The sequence below is a fragment of the Clupea harengus genome, chromosome 11 (genome assembly GCF_900700415.2).
Source record: "Clupea harengus chromosome 11, Ch_v2.0.2, whole genome shotgun sequence".
In the NCBI taxonomy this organism is placed as follows: domain Eukaryota; kingdom Metazoa; phylum Chordata; class Actinopteri; order Clupeiformes; family Clupeidae; genus Clupea; species Clupea harengus.
In genome coordinates, this window is record NC_045162.1 from 20089073 (window position 1) to 20107057 (window position 17985).

The window sequence follows — 17985 nt, forward strand, 5'->3', positions numbered from 1 at the left end:
CCAGCTCACAGAAGTGGGATGAGCGTGTGAACAAAGCTTCTGCACAACTCACAACACAACAGTCTGAACATGGCATGGGATTGAATATGGTTGGTGTACATGGGAAATGGGAGTGAGTATGTGTGTGCAGTACTTCTGTGTGTGTGTGTGTGTGTGTGTGTGTTGTGTGTGTGTGTGTGTGTGTGTGTGTGTGTGTGTGTTCCCTGACTGCACAGGAGTGTGTGTGGTCTTGCTCCTGTGCTCCAGGAGGTGGATGAGGAGGACCCAGAGTTCTTTGGTGCAGAGACAGTGTAGTGGTGGCTGGACATGGCCTCTGTGGGCCTCACCTAAACAACATGACCCATGACCGCACAGGGCAACGAATAAGACATATTCAACACTATGCGTGCACAGAACTAAAAAGCTAGGAGACCAAAACATGCTTGATAGATATGGCATATGCAAAGAAAATACATTTCATCTAGACAAGTTGAGGATGAAAACATTCGTGTTTCTCATCACATTGGCTCTTGGTAATGAGTTATTCATCATGACACCCACAGCCTTCACACTAAAGCAACACACGCAGGAAGGTCACACTGCAAACATTGAAATACCATCAGCCATCAGCCATCCATACCATCAGCTGGTGCGCTGCGCCACCCAGGGGAGAACGGACTCTTGATCAGTGCTATTCTACCATCAGAGAGGCATATCGCGCGTGCGCGTGCGCACCACTAGGCAATAGCGATCATTCTGTGATTAAACTCATCCCCACATACCAGTCCCTACTCAGGAAACAAAAACCGGTCAAGAGGTCTGTCCAGATACGAACACCTGATGCAACTGAATCACTGCAAGCCTGTTTTGACATTACAGACTGGGCAGCTATTAAGCTGGCATGCAATGACATTGATGAGTATGCAGACACATGCTCATCCTACGTCTACTTCTGTGAGGAACTCTGCATCCCCAGACAATCCATTGTCATTTATAGTAATAATAAACCGTGGTTCAACAAGGAGGTGAGGCTACTGAGGAGAGGGAAGGAGGCGGCCCACAGGAGCGGAGATAAGGACGCGTACACCAAAGCCAAATATGCCCTCAGCAAAGCCATCCAGCATGCTAAAGGGGTGTATAAGACTAGAATTGAACAACAGGTCGGGGATAAGAACATCAGAGCTGTCTGGAGGGGCCTACAATCTGCCACGGGCTACAAGAAGAAGCCCCCCCCCACCTCTAACGACCCAAATCTACCAGACCAGTTTCAATGTGTTCTGCACAAGGTTTGAAGCACCGCGTGGGTCCACCCCCTCCATCCCCCCCGCCTCCCCTCCCCCTGCCACCACCTCACCTGCTCCACTGGTCATCACTGAGCATGAGGTTCGGAGGCTCTTCAAAGGTCAGAACACCAGGAAAGCGTGTGGGCCGGACATGGTGTCACCTGCTACCCTCAAGCACTGTGCCAGCGAGCTGGCTCCAGTGTTTACGGACATTTTTAATCAGTCTCTCAATTTATGCCGTGTCCCTGTATGCTTCAAATCTGCTGTCATCATTCCAGTGCCGAAAAAGCCCAAGATCACCTGCTTAAATGATTACAGACCGGTCGCCCTCACCTCTGTAGTCATGAAAGTATTTGAACGCTTGGTCCTCTCCTATCTCAAAGCATCCACTGACCACCTCATGGACCCCCTCCAATTTGCATACAGACCCAACCGCTCAGTAGACGATGCAATCAACATAGCCCTTCACTATATTCTACAACACCTGGACAATCGGAACACCTATGCAAGGGTCCTGTTTGTGGATTATAGTTCTGCCTTTAACACCATCATTCCCGACCTCCTCCATAGCAAACTGACCCATCTGAACATCCACCCCCTTACCTGCTTATGGATTACAGATTTTCTCACCAACAGGAGACAGTATGTCAGGCTGGGGCCCGCATCTGTCACAGCCCCGCACAGTTAACACCGGTGCCCCCAGGGTTGTGTGCTGTCCCCCCTGCTCTTCTCCCTGTACACCAACGACTGCTCCTCTGGTGACCCGTCTGTCAAGACCATCAAGTATGCAGACGACACCACCATGATAGGTCTCATCAGCAACAACAACGAGTCTGCCTACCGGAGGGAGGTCGGCCATCTAGAGTCCTGGTGTGCAGTCAGCAACCTAGAGCTCAACGTCAACAAGACAGTGGAGGTGATTGTGGACTTCCGAAAAAAGGTTCCGACACATCTTCCACTTGTCATCAACAACTCATCTGTCACTGTAGTAGAGCATTTCAAGTTCCTAGGCACAACCATCACCAACACACTAAAATGGGACAATAACATCACTCAATTAGTGAAGAAAGGTCAGCAGCGCCTGTTCTTCCTCCGGCAGCTGAGAGGACTACAGGTCAGCCCCCCCATCATGGTGCAGTTTTACAGGGCTATCATTGAGAGTGTGCTTACATCCTCTCACTCGGTCTGGTATGACTCTGCCTCTGCCCGCTCTAAGGCCAGGCTCCAAAGAGTCGTACGGGCAGCAGAGCGCATCATCGGCTGCCCCCTTCCCTCCATCAAGGACCTTCACAGCTCCAGATCCCTCAGGAAAGTAATGAAGATCACGGCAGACCCCTCACATCCTGCTAACAGTCTCTTTAACCGTCTCCCCTCTGGACAGCGATACAGGGCCATCATGACCAAAACATCACGTCACCTCAACAGTTTTTTCCCCCAAGCAATAGCCCTCCTAAATAGCTCTCACACACGAACTTTATCGCACTTTATTTAACTTTATTTAACATTATTATTGTTGCACTACCTCCATTCTTATTTATTATTTTGCTCATACTGTCTGGTACTATCTGTCCTTGTATTGTTGTTCTGTGTTGTCTTGTTGTTCTATCTGTGATACTATAGCCTGCATGGAGAAAACCAAAAACAATTCCTAGTATCTGTATACATGGCGAATAAAGTTGAATTGAATTGAATTGAATTGAATTGAATTGAATTGAATTGAATTGAATTGAATTGAATTGAAATCTTAGTAAGATGAAATATCTTAAATTAAGGCAATATATGCTTGATTTTTGTCTGACAAGATATTTCTTCTTACCACTCATTTTTTATGTTAGATCATTTCACTTGCTTCAAGCATTTCAGCCCTTAATTATCTTAATAAGGTATTATAACTTGTTACTGATATTTTATTACTGGTTCTGAGCAAGTTAATGCTTGAAACTAGTTTGATCACCAATGACAAGTACAAAACTGCTTTGTCAAAGTCAGAATCAAGACAAATGTACTTGTTTTCAGTCTGGCCACACTAGTTTTAAGATATATTTGGGTTCTTTTAAAATAAAATCTTGGTAAGTCAAATTTTCCTGTTCTGTTGGGAAATAATTTTGCTTATTTTAAGTAATATATCCCCCATTTTATTACTTTTTCCCCCTGTTTTTGAAAGCTAATTTTTTGCAGTGCAGGTTGAGGACACACACACACACACCTTGCTGTATTTGTTCATGGCCAAGCCGATGAGATCACAGAGCAGGCCGCCGAGGTGCTCCTCAAAGAGGCTGACGTTGGTAAGGTTCTCCCCAGTCAGATTCACAAATTGGTGTGCGTACACCACCTGACCTGCTCAAAAATACACACACACCACAACACTTTTAGGTAGCCTAATAATACAACAGTGCAATCCCATATCAACAATGGCTTACTTCAAGCCCATCTTAAATGTCAAAGCTTCATCAACCCTGCTTACCCATAGTCCTTTGTGCCAGCAGGTGCAGAATCTCCAGCACACTCCAGTGGATGTCTAGGTGGAGGTGCAACAGGTGCCAGGATGGAGGAAACAGCTGTGGAGAGGATGCATCACCATACACATGGGTCAGGGGCCCCCTCACTACTCACACCAGTACCTTTACACAGACTCCCTCTCTTTCTCACACACACCCACTGTCAGACACACACACACACACACACACTATGGGCAGCTATAAATGTGACACTGGTGCAGTACCTTGCCCTGGTGTTGTATGGTGAGGGCACTCTGGACATTGGCTGGGAGGTCCTTGAGACGGCCAATCAAGAGAGTGATTCCAAACAGTTCCTCAACCAATGAGGAGGGGAGCTGGGCCTCCAGTTCTACATATGGGTGAAGTGGGCCATCATCAAGGAGACGTGGGGGCTCCAGGAATCTGCACATAGAACACGTAAAAGGGGTCAAATATGAAAACAACTCTCACCTAACAACCAGTGTTATATGGTAGGCACACATGCCATAGAGGTAATCATACAGCGGGGGGAAAAAATAGGATCAATAGAGCTGTTTACCTGCTTACAAATACTTTTACATACTGAAGGAACTGCACACACTGCTGTCTGAGGTCTTCTGCTTCATAATGTAGGCTGCTAGCTTGACCTAAAATATAGTGAATGGACAGATATGAACGAAAGACAAGCCATCACTCTAAAACAGCAACATGACAATGGCAATCATGTAATAAAACAGCCAGAGCTGCATGGGGATAACTACATAATACAACTTTTAATACGTGGTTAAACTTTTGTCAGTGGGAATGCTCACCAAAGTCATGGGAGCTGGACTGCACCAGGTTTTCAAGTCTAAGAACTTTCTGTCTGAAAGGAGAGAAAGAGATAATCAGCTATAATCACCAATTAATAGAGATGACTAAATGGATATGAAAGAGAGCTAGTATTACCTAAATAAGCCGAATAGGAGTTTAGTGGATTCCACCAAAGCTGTTTCTGTCACCCAAGAAAAACCAAATATGTCAACACAGTCTGTTTCAAAGTCCCCTGGCGCAGGATCAAGTTTCAGGAGAAGCCTAAGGAGCAGAAAGTTATTAAAAAACGTATTCGTTTCACACTCTGGAAAGGTTAAGCGTGATGCCGTGGCTCTAGACGTGCAGTACCTTTTCAGCGCTCCCCTACTGACGTATCCCTCTGAGGAAAGTGTTTTTGTCTCGTCTCTGCCCGGATCTAACGTTAACGCACAGGAAAAGCACGGAGGCTGGTCTGAGCAAGAGGCACAGTAGCTCTCTTCGGCAGAAGGCGACACAGGCGGTGTCAGGGATTGACTGAAGTCATCTTCCATTTCAGTGACAAATCGGACTACAAAGCATAACAAAACAAAACCTGGTATTAGCAAATCATGAGCTAATTCTACGTACTTTAAGGCGTGTGAGCTATACCATCATACTTGTAATTGGTATCTGCACACAAAGGAACAGTTCCGTACAAGTGACGTTGTCCTATCTACTGTTTTGGGGAAGTCAGTTTTAATGTAACTCACTGGAGTACTATGGATTTATGTAAGGCTAACTTCGCTAACATTTGCTAATGAACCTTCTCTTGAAGGAATAAAGCGCTATGAGGTATATGGAAAAACACGATCAGAACACAGTAACGGGTGCTTGAGTATAGTTCATCTTCAAATATTCAGCATGCACACAAATAGTGTATTTAATACATGGAAAACAACCTTACGCGGCTGGCCACTGTTGATACTTCCTTTCATCTGTTTTCAGTTTCTCCCGCGCGACTAGATGACAAAAACGACGCATGCGTAGTAGTATGGCATTTAACTTGCATCGATCTGTGATTGGCCAGAAGTTCTGCAGAGGTGTGACTACACTGAAATATTTATAATTCTGCATTTTGACTAGATTAATACTTTTAAAATGTTATCTGCGTGTGGTTACCAAGAATATTTTTCAGCTGAATCAGATCGGATCAGATCCCTTTCATCATACATGAACTGTGAATGGAAACATAGGGTATAGGCATGTGAGGATGATTCGCATGCAATGTAATACAAGTAGGCTACTTGACAGCATGTGGCTGATGTATTGTAAACTAGCTTAGCGATAACGTACAGTAGTTTTCTTTTGTCATTTTTTCTTCACCGATTGTTCGCCTATATGGCTAGAAAAGCCACCGTTGAAAATTAAGTGTATGGTAATCACGTCTCCTCAACCTTCGGTCCAGCTCGCACTCCCATCTAATTAAAAACTAGTACATCGCAGTGAAATAAAATTGGACCCAGCCTAACCCTGATTTCCATATGCAGATCTGTCTGCGCCGGCTGCCTCTCGCCATCACACTATGCATGCATTCAAAAGCATCTTCCCCGCTTTTTCAGAATATCAGTCGAAACGAAGAGAAGCGTACAGTCGCGGCTGTAGACTGTTTTGCTGCGGCCATACGTTTAGAAATTGTTATTTTTATTAGGACCGTGTGTTTTCTTAGAAATATGTGACTTATCGGAAAGGACCGCACATCCTAACAGCAGTGGAATTTCACGTCATGTACATTGTCTTGTGTATAAGGCGCTACGGTCTCCTAGACCCAGCCTATATATGCTGATGCAGACTCAAATCTTTCTGCTAGATAATGTATTTAGGATGGCGTCCGGGGGGGGTTGAAACGCAACCATGCAACCAACGCCACAAGCAAATGAGCACTGAATTGCTGAAAAGAAGGTAAGACAATTTATTCGCGGTAATTGCTAATCTGCACCTAACCTTTGTTTTTGTGGAAGGGGGTGGGATCAACACTTTGCACATCTCAGACTCACCCCACCCTCTCTGTACTTCATACGACATGCAGAGTTTGAGTTAGGGTGAACTGTAGTTAAAGTTCAGCATTCAACAAAGGATAGGCTTCACAGTGTATGTTTGCCTGTAGCTGCATTTTTGCAGTATTGGCTAAATAACGGCTTCAACAAGAACGAGAAATAGGCTAATCGTGTAAATGAATTATTTTAACATTATTCGGGTCGGAATTAGATTATCATATGCCATATTTGCTGATCAAAATGATGTCCTGCAGTGAATAATATCCGTTCTTAATTTGTGAATGCGACGACATCCCTCTATAATAAGCGTGTGCATGGACGTGACATGCAATATGCATGCTGGTTGAGCGGGGATGTGTTCGCCTCAGCGTACTGATCGCCTCTCTTTGCCTTTCTCAGATGGCTACCAATAGTATACTACCTTTTCTCCACAGCATGGTGTGTCGATGTGCAAATGACACTAAGACGAACGCCTGGCTGGCACAATAAATGATGTGCCTGCCAAAGTGAACAGGAACAGGTGTGATGTGAAAATCGAGAGATAGATGCGCACTCTACACTACCCACAATGCTGTTCTAGTGTGCATAATTTATGATGGAACCTGCTATTCAATTTTGGAGGTGTTAATAGAGCCTATTCATTTTCGCTTAGACTTTTTTTTTCAAATATGGATTAACAAGGCTATGGATGTAAAGCAAAAAGTGTCTATAAATGATACCTACTTCTGTGAACATTTTGGGTGAATGGAAGATGGTCTGCACAAAGTCCCCTGACAAGCCGCTGTTTGACCCACTGTTTGACCTCTGAGGACTGATAGAAATGCCTCTAATAACTGTGCAATGAATCTGCATAATGAGTTACATTTTTACTCTTTATTGGGCCTCGCCCAAAAGAAAGATTTCCCCATTGTGCTGAAAATCGTTCAAGTCCTCCTTTTATCTGCGGATGGGCTCAGGGCTTCAGTTTGATCAATTAAACTCTTGAAAGGCCTTTCCCCTGGACGCTTTTTTAACCGCAGTGCCTCAGAGGAATATAAAGTTATCAGTCTTTTTTGAGGCGATATGAGGACAGAAATAAGTAGTTTGTCTATAAAAATGTCCAGGTGCTTTATCAGCGTCCCCGAAGGGCCCAGGGCCCGTTGCTGTTCCTGTGGAACAAATCATCTGGCCTCCCGCCTCGCCCTCCCTCACGCTGCCCTGGGGCTAGTTATAACACTGGCACGCATCTCTGTTAGGCACAGAGGACTGACTCTCTCTGACTAAGTTCTAAGTGGGTGGAGAAGGGTGGATGGCAGTGGAACGATCAAGAAATTTGACGTGAATTAAGTCTCCGGAATTGGCCTCTGCTGGTAGACTGTGAGTGCAGGGGATTGTCGGTGACTATGAGGATTATGGATTTGATTCATTATATATGACTGTAGTGTGTGCAAATATGAATTTAATGTGTTTGGGGACTTTTGTGTCAACATAAGGAATTCTGTGCAGAGTATGCTGTCTTTTTCACAATATGCTTGTTTTCTTATAGCCATTGGTGTCAAAACTGTGCATGTGTTGATCTGAGAGACAGTGTCTGCATTATATTCTTGTTGCAGTCTGCCATGTTACAGTTAAAAAACAACAAAACTTACAGTATCAGCTGTGGGCAGTTATTACAGTATCTAAATAATTATTACATAGTATAGTAATTGCGTAATCTCTTTTAGTGTGCACTTATGATGCTCCACATACAAGTCTTTAGTGTTTCTGTCCAGCCCCTCGGCTGTGGCATATGCTACACCAAACCCTTGGTGTGGCTGTATGTTAGATAGTTTGTAGGAGGCAGACAGGTCCTATTGGGAGAGCCTGTAGTTGTGTTTTTTTCCATTGGCACTCTTGGCTGCACCAAGCCGGGCTGTGCCGAGCTAATTTGCATTTCCATTACAAATTGAACAGAGACAAACTGCACCGCGTTCATTTTGGACCCTTCCCTGAGCAGGGCCCAACCGCACCAGGTCCGCCTCTAAACGCGCCGAATGACGTTGAAGATACTCTTTTGTGATTGGCTCAGTCAGCGCTGGCCAAAGTGTGTGTATTTTTGTATATCCAGACAAACATGAAGCAGATCAGGTTAAAAAGTTTCATCTGGAAAGTTTGAATAGTAACTGTAACAAAAGGCAATGGTAAACAGCCCATCGACATGTCTGCCACAGTGAGTGTGTTTAGGCAGAGATTGAATAAACTAAATAAATGTATTCTCTCATTGTTACAAAAGTTGTAAATCCCATAAAATGATAAATTCCATGGTTACATAACATTGTTATCTGGAGATCTAGCAAGCAGGCAAGCTAGCCCACATATAATTAGAAACAATTAACATTAAAGTTAGCAAGGATTTGGGTTTAGAAATGATGGAGTCAATTTAAACCAAGCAATCTCAGGTATCTTTGACTAAAGAAAGAAGCACTACCCTGGGAGCCAAACAGGTTGGTTTCTTTTTAGACTAAACCACATGTTTCCTATGTGGGCTAACTTTGACATACCTAAATAGATGTATGGCAACTGGGTTATACGCAGAGGAAATGTTCTGCTTTGCACCGTGGAGTTTTGTGCCTCCACTCTGTCTAATCATTTTGTATGTCGGGACACCTCGGCGGCCTTTATCCCTTACTTAAAGACACACCCTCAAGCGAGCAGACCCCGATGTGTGGAAATGCTAATCCAGGCTGTGCTTGGTCGACGGGCTAAGCTGAGCGAAGCCGTACGGAGCGACACTATTCGTATGGAAAAAAGATCTTCCCTGAACAAGGGGTCAGATAAACAGCCCTGGCGTTTTACATGTTGATAGCGCTGAGTGCAAGCGCCCCTGTACTGCGTCTGGCCACATTTGCATGGCGACGGGGCGATACAGTAGCAGAGTCAGAGTAGAATGTGTGGGAGCCAGGAGTGATCAGGTCTCAGCTGGGTGAGCTCCGTGAGAGTGGGACAGCACAGGAACCTGAGTGAGCAGAGAGGAGAGAAGAGAGAGGAGAGAGGAGAGAGGAGAGAGCCTGTGAGGTGAAGCACACCACCACCCCCTCCCCCGTACCCGTGTGTGCAGACCGAGACAAACAGGTGACAAGTGACTTACCCGGGTCAGTACTAATGCTCAGGGTGACTTACTTTCAGATGGAGGGAAGAGGAGATCATGTGCGAAGACTGAGAGGAGGAGTGTTGCCATTTCTCTGTTTGAGGTTAAATGTGTCAGTCTCTCTGCTGAGGAGGGGGTTCGGTATGGGGGTTTGTCTGAGGCTTGTATGTATTGGGGGCATTCTACCAATCACTGTATCAGACAAATACTCTCCTGTTTGAGAAAGTATGACTGATCAAAAAAGGCAGACTTGGGTTTAGAGAATCTTCTTATTTTCTTTAATTTATTCATGCAAACCAAACAAAAACCACCCTGGCAAGACATAGGCTAGAGTATGAGCTAAATTGTCATGTCTTATTACTGACTTGCTGTTCCATTTTCAATTCTAGTGAAGTGATCGGGACACTGATTATTATGCTGATATTTGCATGAAATCTGCATGGAGTTCAACTGGGCCTGCAGTGTGTGGCACATCTCTCTACATAATACAGAACACAGAAAAGAAAACCTCATCAGTGCAGATGCAGCTAAATCTCTTTGGAAAGCTTCAACTTTACATAATTTAACTGCTCATTGGAGACCCTGTGTTTTCATGTTATCTAGTGGGTATCTTAGGAACTGTTAAAAGCCCACTAAATGGGTATACGACAAACTATGAAATGCGGGCATAATCAAGGGACTCGTTTGTGTGCTATATTGAAATTATTTACATAAACTGACCCCTGAATTACAAGGCAAGTTCACTTTCCTTGGATTGAGACTGTGGACCAAAAATACAATGTATATCTGTGAGCCAATGTGAATTCATCAGTAATGATCTTTGAGAGAAAGGATAGCCTTTTCACCATTTTTAGACTCAGTTGTGTCAGTTTTAAACGGTATTGTTCTGTTATGTTCCGGGGTTACACTCCATAATGCAACTATCTGTCTAATCACTTGGCTATTGTTGTGTTCAGGGCTTGGTATGAAGCGGCCAGCTGTTTTGACGCTGTTCTGGATGCTGCAGTGGCGCTACGTGACCACCGGAGGGCAGCGCGGCACTGACGCCAATGTGTTTTACGCGGTGGAGGTGGAGGGAGGCATCCGCGCTGTAAGAGCCCTGGCCGACCAGCACGGACTGCGGTTCATCTCACGGGTCAGCGCATATTTTAAACGGCCTTTATTACTTCCACCTATAGACCCCCAATTTTCATTCTTTAAATCCGTTTACTCAGGGTCTTTTATAGGCAGAAATTTGAAAGTGCTGACTTCCATTTCCATTTGAGGATATCTAGCTTTCATCAAATTACAGTGGCAGCGTTTCTGAATATTTCATATCAGATCAAAGACCACCGAAGACATGCGCACTTGTGCGCTCAGCTATATAAACCCTGACATTATCAAAACTTTATGAAAAGTATAGTTAATATCAAGGTCATTTTATTCCAGGTTTAGAGTGTTCCTCTCTAGGCTATCTGTTGCCTTATGCTATCACGCCATAACGGTTTATACCATGCTTATTATGCTTCTTTGCTGTTTATGCACTGTACCCCTCTCTGCATGTTTTTAAGTCAGGATCTTGAGGGAGACTTGAGATGTAAACAGTGTGCAGAAATCTTTCAGTAAACACTCAGGGTGCTGTAGAGAGGTTATGTAAAACACTGTTTCTCTGCTGAATAAAACCGGTCGGGACTGCACTGTAGTACTCCCCCAGCAGAAGCTCTTAAAACACTTGCCCCGAGGATGTAAGCCCATCTTGGCCTTGGCTCTGGCTCTCTTTGTGAATAATGCATCGGTTTGACCTTTATCAGCAGTTTACTGAGGGGTGAAACCCACCCGCTGATATGCCTGCTGCCTGTTCCTGTGTGACTTCTGCCCCCCCCCCCCCCCCAAAAAAATCCTTGCCTTTCCTGCATGTCAGCTAATGTGATGCCACCCCCACCAAAAAAAGAAGAAAAAAACAGCCTTCTTTCTCCTTCTTGTCAGTTACCATGCCTTACCATCTTCCCCCCAACTCCCTGCCGACTCAATTTCACTGTGGCCTTGTCGCAAGATGTCTTATACCCGACATCAGGACTGCTATCATGTCCTTCACACTCAAAACACACACACACACACACACACACATACACCTGATGCATTCTTCACTGATGACATGTACCTGTGGCAGAGCTCACAAACAAACACAAACACACACAGACTAACACACACACACACACACACACACACACACAAACACAAATACAAACAAACACAAACAAACACAAACACACACAGACTCACACACGGCAAAGCTTGCACACACAACACATCCCTCAAAAACTTTACCCCATATCGGAAGTCCTCCTCAAACTTCTGTACAAGCTCTCTGATGTGACTGTGTGCACATCATCTTGACACCCTGACTTGTTCAGCTCGGCAGTGTAAATGTGGGAATCATGGGAACTGTTGTTCCTGTTGCAGTGCCCCTCATTGCATTTGATTAATTCACGTCCCTGTGCTTCCTGCGCTCTGGATAAGTGAGCCGCTCCCTGCATCCCCCTCGAGTCTCCTGGCGTAGAAACGGCTGACTGGTCTGTTTTACCTGTCGCCCGTGGCTGCCGCTGAATGTCATCACCATTAAATCCTCTTTGTTAAGTTAAGTCCAATTTAATTGTGTCACTGGTGATTTTTCCTGCTCTCCAGTTGACTACATTTGGCCGAACTTGCACTTCCTATCGTATGTGTGCCTTTTGCTTTATATCTTTTTTTTTTTTGGAAGAGCCCACTTCTGTGAAGCTCCGAAAATTTCACAAGATAAGGTTTTTTGTTTAAGCTGAAATGGAATCAAATGGTTTCTGCTTGTGACTTTGACGTGACTTCCTAATTGGCCACGAAGCACTTGTAAAAATGCCACTCTCCTAACTGATTCCCCTCTGGGTACATGGCTTTCATTTTAAAACAAGTAAGACAAGGTCACCGATTTATTTATTTATTTGTTTTGAAAAAAACTTTAATATATATATATTTTTTCTGAGGCCTTTCTCTTCTGGATCCCAGATCCATCCACTGGTATTAGTGCTGTGTTTAAACTCCCCTTACATGCCTGCTCTGCTGAGTTTAGTGTCTCTACTTGCGCCATTTTCAATAATGCCAGGGCCATCACATTATGTTTGTTTTCACAGTCAGAACAATTACAGGCGCGGCACGTCTGTCATAGCGCATGGGTTTGTTTTAGTCGTGACAGCGTTTTTATGTCACAGCTCATCGCCTTTGCTGTTGCGTTATGAAAGCTTGTTAAAGGTTCCCTTCATCGCAGTCGCGCTGATATTAACATCCTGGAGCGTCTCGTGCATGTTTTAGAAGTCTGTTGGAGAGAAACGTTTCTTTTGTTGTTTTTGTTTCTGTTTCAGAGAATGTGAAGCCTGGTGAAAACATAGAGCAGAACAGAGCCTAGGATATTAATACACTGAACGATTTCAGAGGGATTTCAAAGGAGTGGACAAAGTGTCTTGAAGCTTACTTAGCAACATTAGCCCATATTGCATTGTAAGTGTTTTAACACCTGCTTTTATCCACTTACAGCAAGCACATAGTTTGGCTCAGTTTTGTTTTCCTCTTACAAAGCAAACTAGATGCATCTTTGTGTTTTGAGGCGCTTTTGGCGTAACCAAACCTGCACTACCAGAGGCCGCTTAGCCAACCACCGAAAGGGGAAAATTGCCTTTAAATATGATGCATGTCTTTGAGGGATACAAAAAAACAGTCAGGTAATTAGATGTTTTTAGTCATTCATTGTTCATTGTTTTTGAGTGAAATGATATCCAGGTGTGTGTGTGTGTGTGTGTGAGCAGGCCCAGGCAGAGCAGGTATAATGGCTGCAATTAGGGGTGTGAGGTTTCATGCGTGTGTTGCGACGCAAGAGCACAGCAATGAGACCACCTCTCTGAAACCACAGACTTGTCACTCTCAAACTTTGCCTGTCAGCATGGCTTTCTCCCCATCTCTGCTTCACTCTCTCTCTCTCTCTCTCTGTCTCTCTGTCTCTCTCTATCTCTCACTCTTTCTCTGTCTCTCTCTCTCTTTCTCTCTCTCTGTCTCTCTCTATCTTTTTTCTTTCCATCCATCGGTGGCCACAGGCAGGTGTGTGTGTGGGGGGGGGGGCTTCTGTCACTCTCTCTTTCCTTCTTTCTCTTTCTCTCCTTCTCTTGTTCCCCAACTTTCCTTTCTTGTCTTTTGCCAAACAAGGTGTCAGTCTCTGCAGGTCTGTGGGGTGGGCTGAAATTAGCACTGCAATCTGCTGGCATGTAGCCTAAGTGTGTGTTGTGGTGTGTGAGCGTGTGTATCTTTGGCTATCTCACATTGTGTTTTCGGGTGTATCATGTTTTTGGGTAAAGTGTCCTAAGATTAAGCAAAGATTGGCAGTGCAATAAATGCTGTTGAGATCTGTAGCAAGTCTGCATATGTCTGGAGCTGTTTCTTTGTGGTATTGTGTGTGTGTGTGTGTGTGTGTGTGTGTGTGTGTGTGTGTGTGTGTGTGTGTGTGTGTGTGTGTGTGTGTGTGTGTGTGTGTGTGTGTGTGTGTGTGTGTGTGTGTGTGTGTGTGTAGGTGTGTGTGTGTGTGTGTGTGTGGGGAGGGGGGGCGTGTCTGCATTTGCTTTATTTGGAACACTCAGGGACCCTGAAAGTCCCTTCTCTTCAGCCAGTGGTGAAAGACCTCTCTCTCTCTCCCTCTCTCTCTCTCTCTCTCTCTCTCTCTCTCTCTCTCTCTCTCTCTCTCTCTCTCTCTAGTGATGTGGAATACTGCTGCCAGATTACCATAGCATTACCATCTCATTACCATCTCATTACCGTGCCACAGCTTGTGTTGGTGTCGATGGACACGCTATCAGCTCATCTGGAGACCCCCCCCCCTCACACCTCTCAACCCTTCACAGCTCTCTTGCTTTCACTCATCCCGTCCCTCATATTCATCCTTCACTCCTCTCTCTCTCCCTCTCTCTCTCTCTCTCTCTCTCTCTCTCTGCCTTCATCTGTCGTTCTCGCTCACTTTCTCCAGTTCTTCCGTCTGAATCTTTCTCTGTCACTTCCTGAATGACTCTTACCTCTCTCTTTTTGTCTTTTCTTTTTTTCTATTTCTCTATCTCTGCCCCCTTTCTTTCCTTGCACTCTTCCTCTCCACAGTATAGTACCCTGAGCGTTTTCTTGTGCGTTGTGAATACAGTGTTTGTGAATGATCACAAAGTTAACATTACGTTTAACTCTTCGGTGACGACGATGATATTGATGACAATGAGGACGATGATGATGACGACGATGGTGATTATGAAGAACATGAAGATAATGGTTGTGAGGGTGGAACACATTCCACACACACCAGTCATCTTGACATGAGCATATCCATTTTCACCATCATTCACACCATTTTGGATTTAGTATTCAAAGTATCTTCCTCTCTCTTTCTCTCCTCTCAGTCGTAAGCAGCTACTAGGTGGAAAAGGAGGGTGTTTTGTTGGCTATTTCATCCTTCTTAAGGACTCATCAGCACTGAACTGTTGTGTCCTGCTTCTCTCTCCTCCTCCTTTTGTCTTGTTGTTTTGATCATTTGGTCTGTTTTCTCCGCTGTTTGAAGATTGAAGTTGGAGTCTGTCTGTGTTTTCTAAATCCCTCCACATCTTTTAGCTTTATCATTTCCACCGCCCCTCCCTCCTCTTCCTTTCTCTATGTGGATTTAAGAGTCCTCATGTCTTTTTTTAAATATATATAAATATAATAATGATTATTATGAAATTAGAACAGCGTTCGCCTCTGCCTGAGTGGTTGTCCTACATGCTTAGTTCAACTTTCTAACGATGTGTCTCATTTAACCGCTCATTTAAACAGGTCAAGAAATAACACCACCCAAACACTCTGGGATGTTCTGAGATGTGGGATGCTCTCGCTGTAGACTAGGGCTTTTATGGCTTCAAGCGACCGACTCAATGTTCTGTTTGTTTTATTGTTGATCATAGAGTCCTAGTATTTTGCATGTGCGATACAAGAAAAATACGCTTAGCGTTTGAGTGGGAAGCAACATGAGGCTAGCAGGCAGGTAGACAGGCAAGTCCAGGTTGTTACAGATTTTTGCCAATTATTTATACATATTTAGTGAAGCTAAGGCTCATGTTCAGAGAAACAAATTATTAAATAACAAAATGTCAAAAATGACAAAAACTAAATGCAGAGCAGCACACTCCTCTTGAATACTGAAATATTGCATCATCACTCCTCAAAATCATTATTTTGCATACATTATGCATACTTTTTTGTTGAATACTTGAAAACAAGTATTTTTGTTGAAAAGGATTGTTACAGCCTACGACAATACACAAAAACACTCACTATAGCAGCACAATTGTTTTGTCTGTGTTTGTTTGTTTGTTTGCTGCTTTTTATGTAACTCTGGTTCAAAAGAAAAAACAAACAAACACAGGCAGCGTTCCGCCTTCTATTTCTTGTTTCTTATTGAAGCAGGAGCCTGAAGCTCGGCATTGTGTGTGTGTGTGTGTGTGTGTGTGTGTGTGTGTGTGTACTGTGGCAACCATTGTGTGTGTTGTGTTTTTACAGATGGTGTGGTGCCTTTCAAGAATTGCCACTTTCAGTTTTTTTAGTTTTTTTTATACCTGTGTCAAAATGTTGGTGTGTAACGAATAACAAAAACTGCAGCTAGAATGACGGATAATGGTAGCGGTCAGACCTGGAAACTAGCGGGTGTGTGGATGTGCAGGATGGGAAAAATAAAGGAAAAATAAAACGCAAGTGGCATTTGAAAGACTCTGATGGACTCTGAAAGGGCTCAGTGTTTCCTTCAGCCTAGCCAGAGTGATAAGTTGTAAGGTGCACTGGATACCCGCTCGTTATCTCTGACAAGCGCCAACCTCCTTGACACGGCCACTAGCCAGGCCTGAAATCCTTCCTTCTCCAGGGGACAGAATTGACGTCCTTTTAGCCATGAAAGGCTCCGCTGCAGCACTGTCCTCACATCACTTTCCCCCGCCACTTCAGGTCTCTGTGGGCTTCCTTTCATGGGGGGGGGGGGTGTTGACCCACTCCCCCCCCCCTCTGGACCCAGAAGCCATGTATTGATGGACACATTAGGTCACGGAGATAAACGGATAAAAGCGGATAAAAATGGACTTGTGTTTGTGTCTCTCTCTGTGTGTGTGTGTGTGTGTGTGTGTGTGTATGTTAGGGATGCAGCGGTAAATGGTATGTTGGCGAACTGTTTGGTACGCCCCCCAACCCCCCCCCCCCCCCCGGGACGCACACATTGCTCATTGCGCTGCAGATTGCACGCACGTTGTACATTCAGATCCACAGAACATCAGCGGAGCCTGTCCGAATGTTTCTGGAGCCTATCAGCACTCTGTATGCAAATAGGAGCTGGAGAAGAGAGGGGAAGTGTTCTCTCAGCTCCAGCGTGTCAATGGCGAGCGCTAGCGAGACAGAAAGAGGCAAATTTGTAGAGGCATCGGCCAAGTTTCAAATTCGCTGTGTGGGAACATTTTGGACTCTGCGATCAATACGACGACGAGGGGTAAGAAGACCGTAAAAACAAATCAAGTACAGTCTGCAAGGCATCGCTTCGCCACTGTTGGCTACTCATTTACATACTCGCCGTCGGCCGGCCGGGTCCCTGGCGGGTGGAGCAAGGAGAGTCCACTCGTTAGCGAACAGCAAACTCTCGCTGTTGCCCTCCAACAACAATTTGCAAGAGAAAAAAATAAAAGATAGAAGGGCATTTGGAGAGCGCAGACCTCCGACGAGGCCAAATGCCATATCACACGACGTTAGCGAAAGTGAGACTAAATTTGTGGAGCCGCTCTGTGAGTCGGGTCCGGCCAAAATTTAATTGGTTGTTTCTTGGCCCATGTTCCACCTTTCCACCAAGCTTCATGGAAATGGGACCAGTGTTTTTTTTAGTAATCCTGCTTACAGACAGACAGAGAGACAGACAGACACACTAACAAACAAACCGCACCGAAAACACAACCTCCTTGGCAGAGGTGATAACGAAGGCAGTGGGAGTGTTCATCGTCGAAGATTTGCAACCACTATTCAATGGTTACTGACTCGGGATTTCGTCACCTGATGAAAAAAATTAGCAACGTTACAATGTCCCCTCTAGCGCATATTTCAGCAGCAAAGTAATCCCCGAACTCTATGAAACATCACGGAGAGAAATTGAAAAGGAATTGGCACAGACACATTGTCTAGTTCTCTCCACTAGTTGGACCTCCAGAGATACTGAAAGGTACCGAGACAGAAACCAGGCCTAGTCAGTCATGCCATTTTATGTGAATATAGTTGTATTTGTC

General features: G+C 44.6%; 1 protein-coding gene across 1 annotated transcript in view; it reads right to left on the reverse strand.

Moving 5' to 3' along the window:
• Nucleotides 1–5528, reverse strand: part of LOC116222512 (protein MMS22-like) — a 10045-nt gene extending 4517 nt beyond the window's left edge. The window contains exons 1-9 of the mRNA XM_031576918.1: nt 5475–5528; nt 4901–5099; nt 4688–4813; nt 4552–4604; nt 4299–4386; nt 3985–4162; nt 3727–3820; nt 3469–3599; nt 234–326 (exon numbers count right to left, since the gene is read on the reverse strand). Coding sequence (XP_031432778.1) covers nt 234–326; nt 3469–3599; nt 3727–3820; nt 3985–4162; nt 4299–4386; nt 4552–4604; nt 4688–4813; nt 4901–5099; nt 5475–5505 — 993 coding nt within the window. The 5' untranslated portion in view covers nt 5506–5528. The remainder of the gene's footprint in view (nt 1–233; nt 327–3468; nt 3600–3726; nt 3821–3984; nt 4163–4298; nt 4387–4551; nt 4605–4687; nt 4814–4900; nt 5100–5474) is intronic.
• Between the last annotated feature and the right edge of the window lie 12457 nt (nt 5529–17985).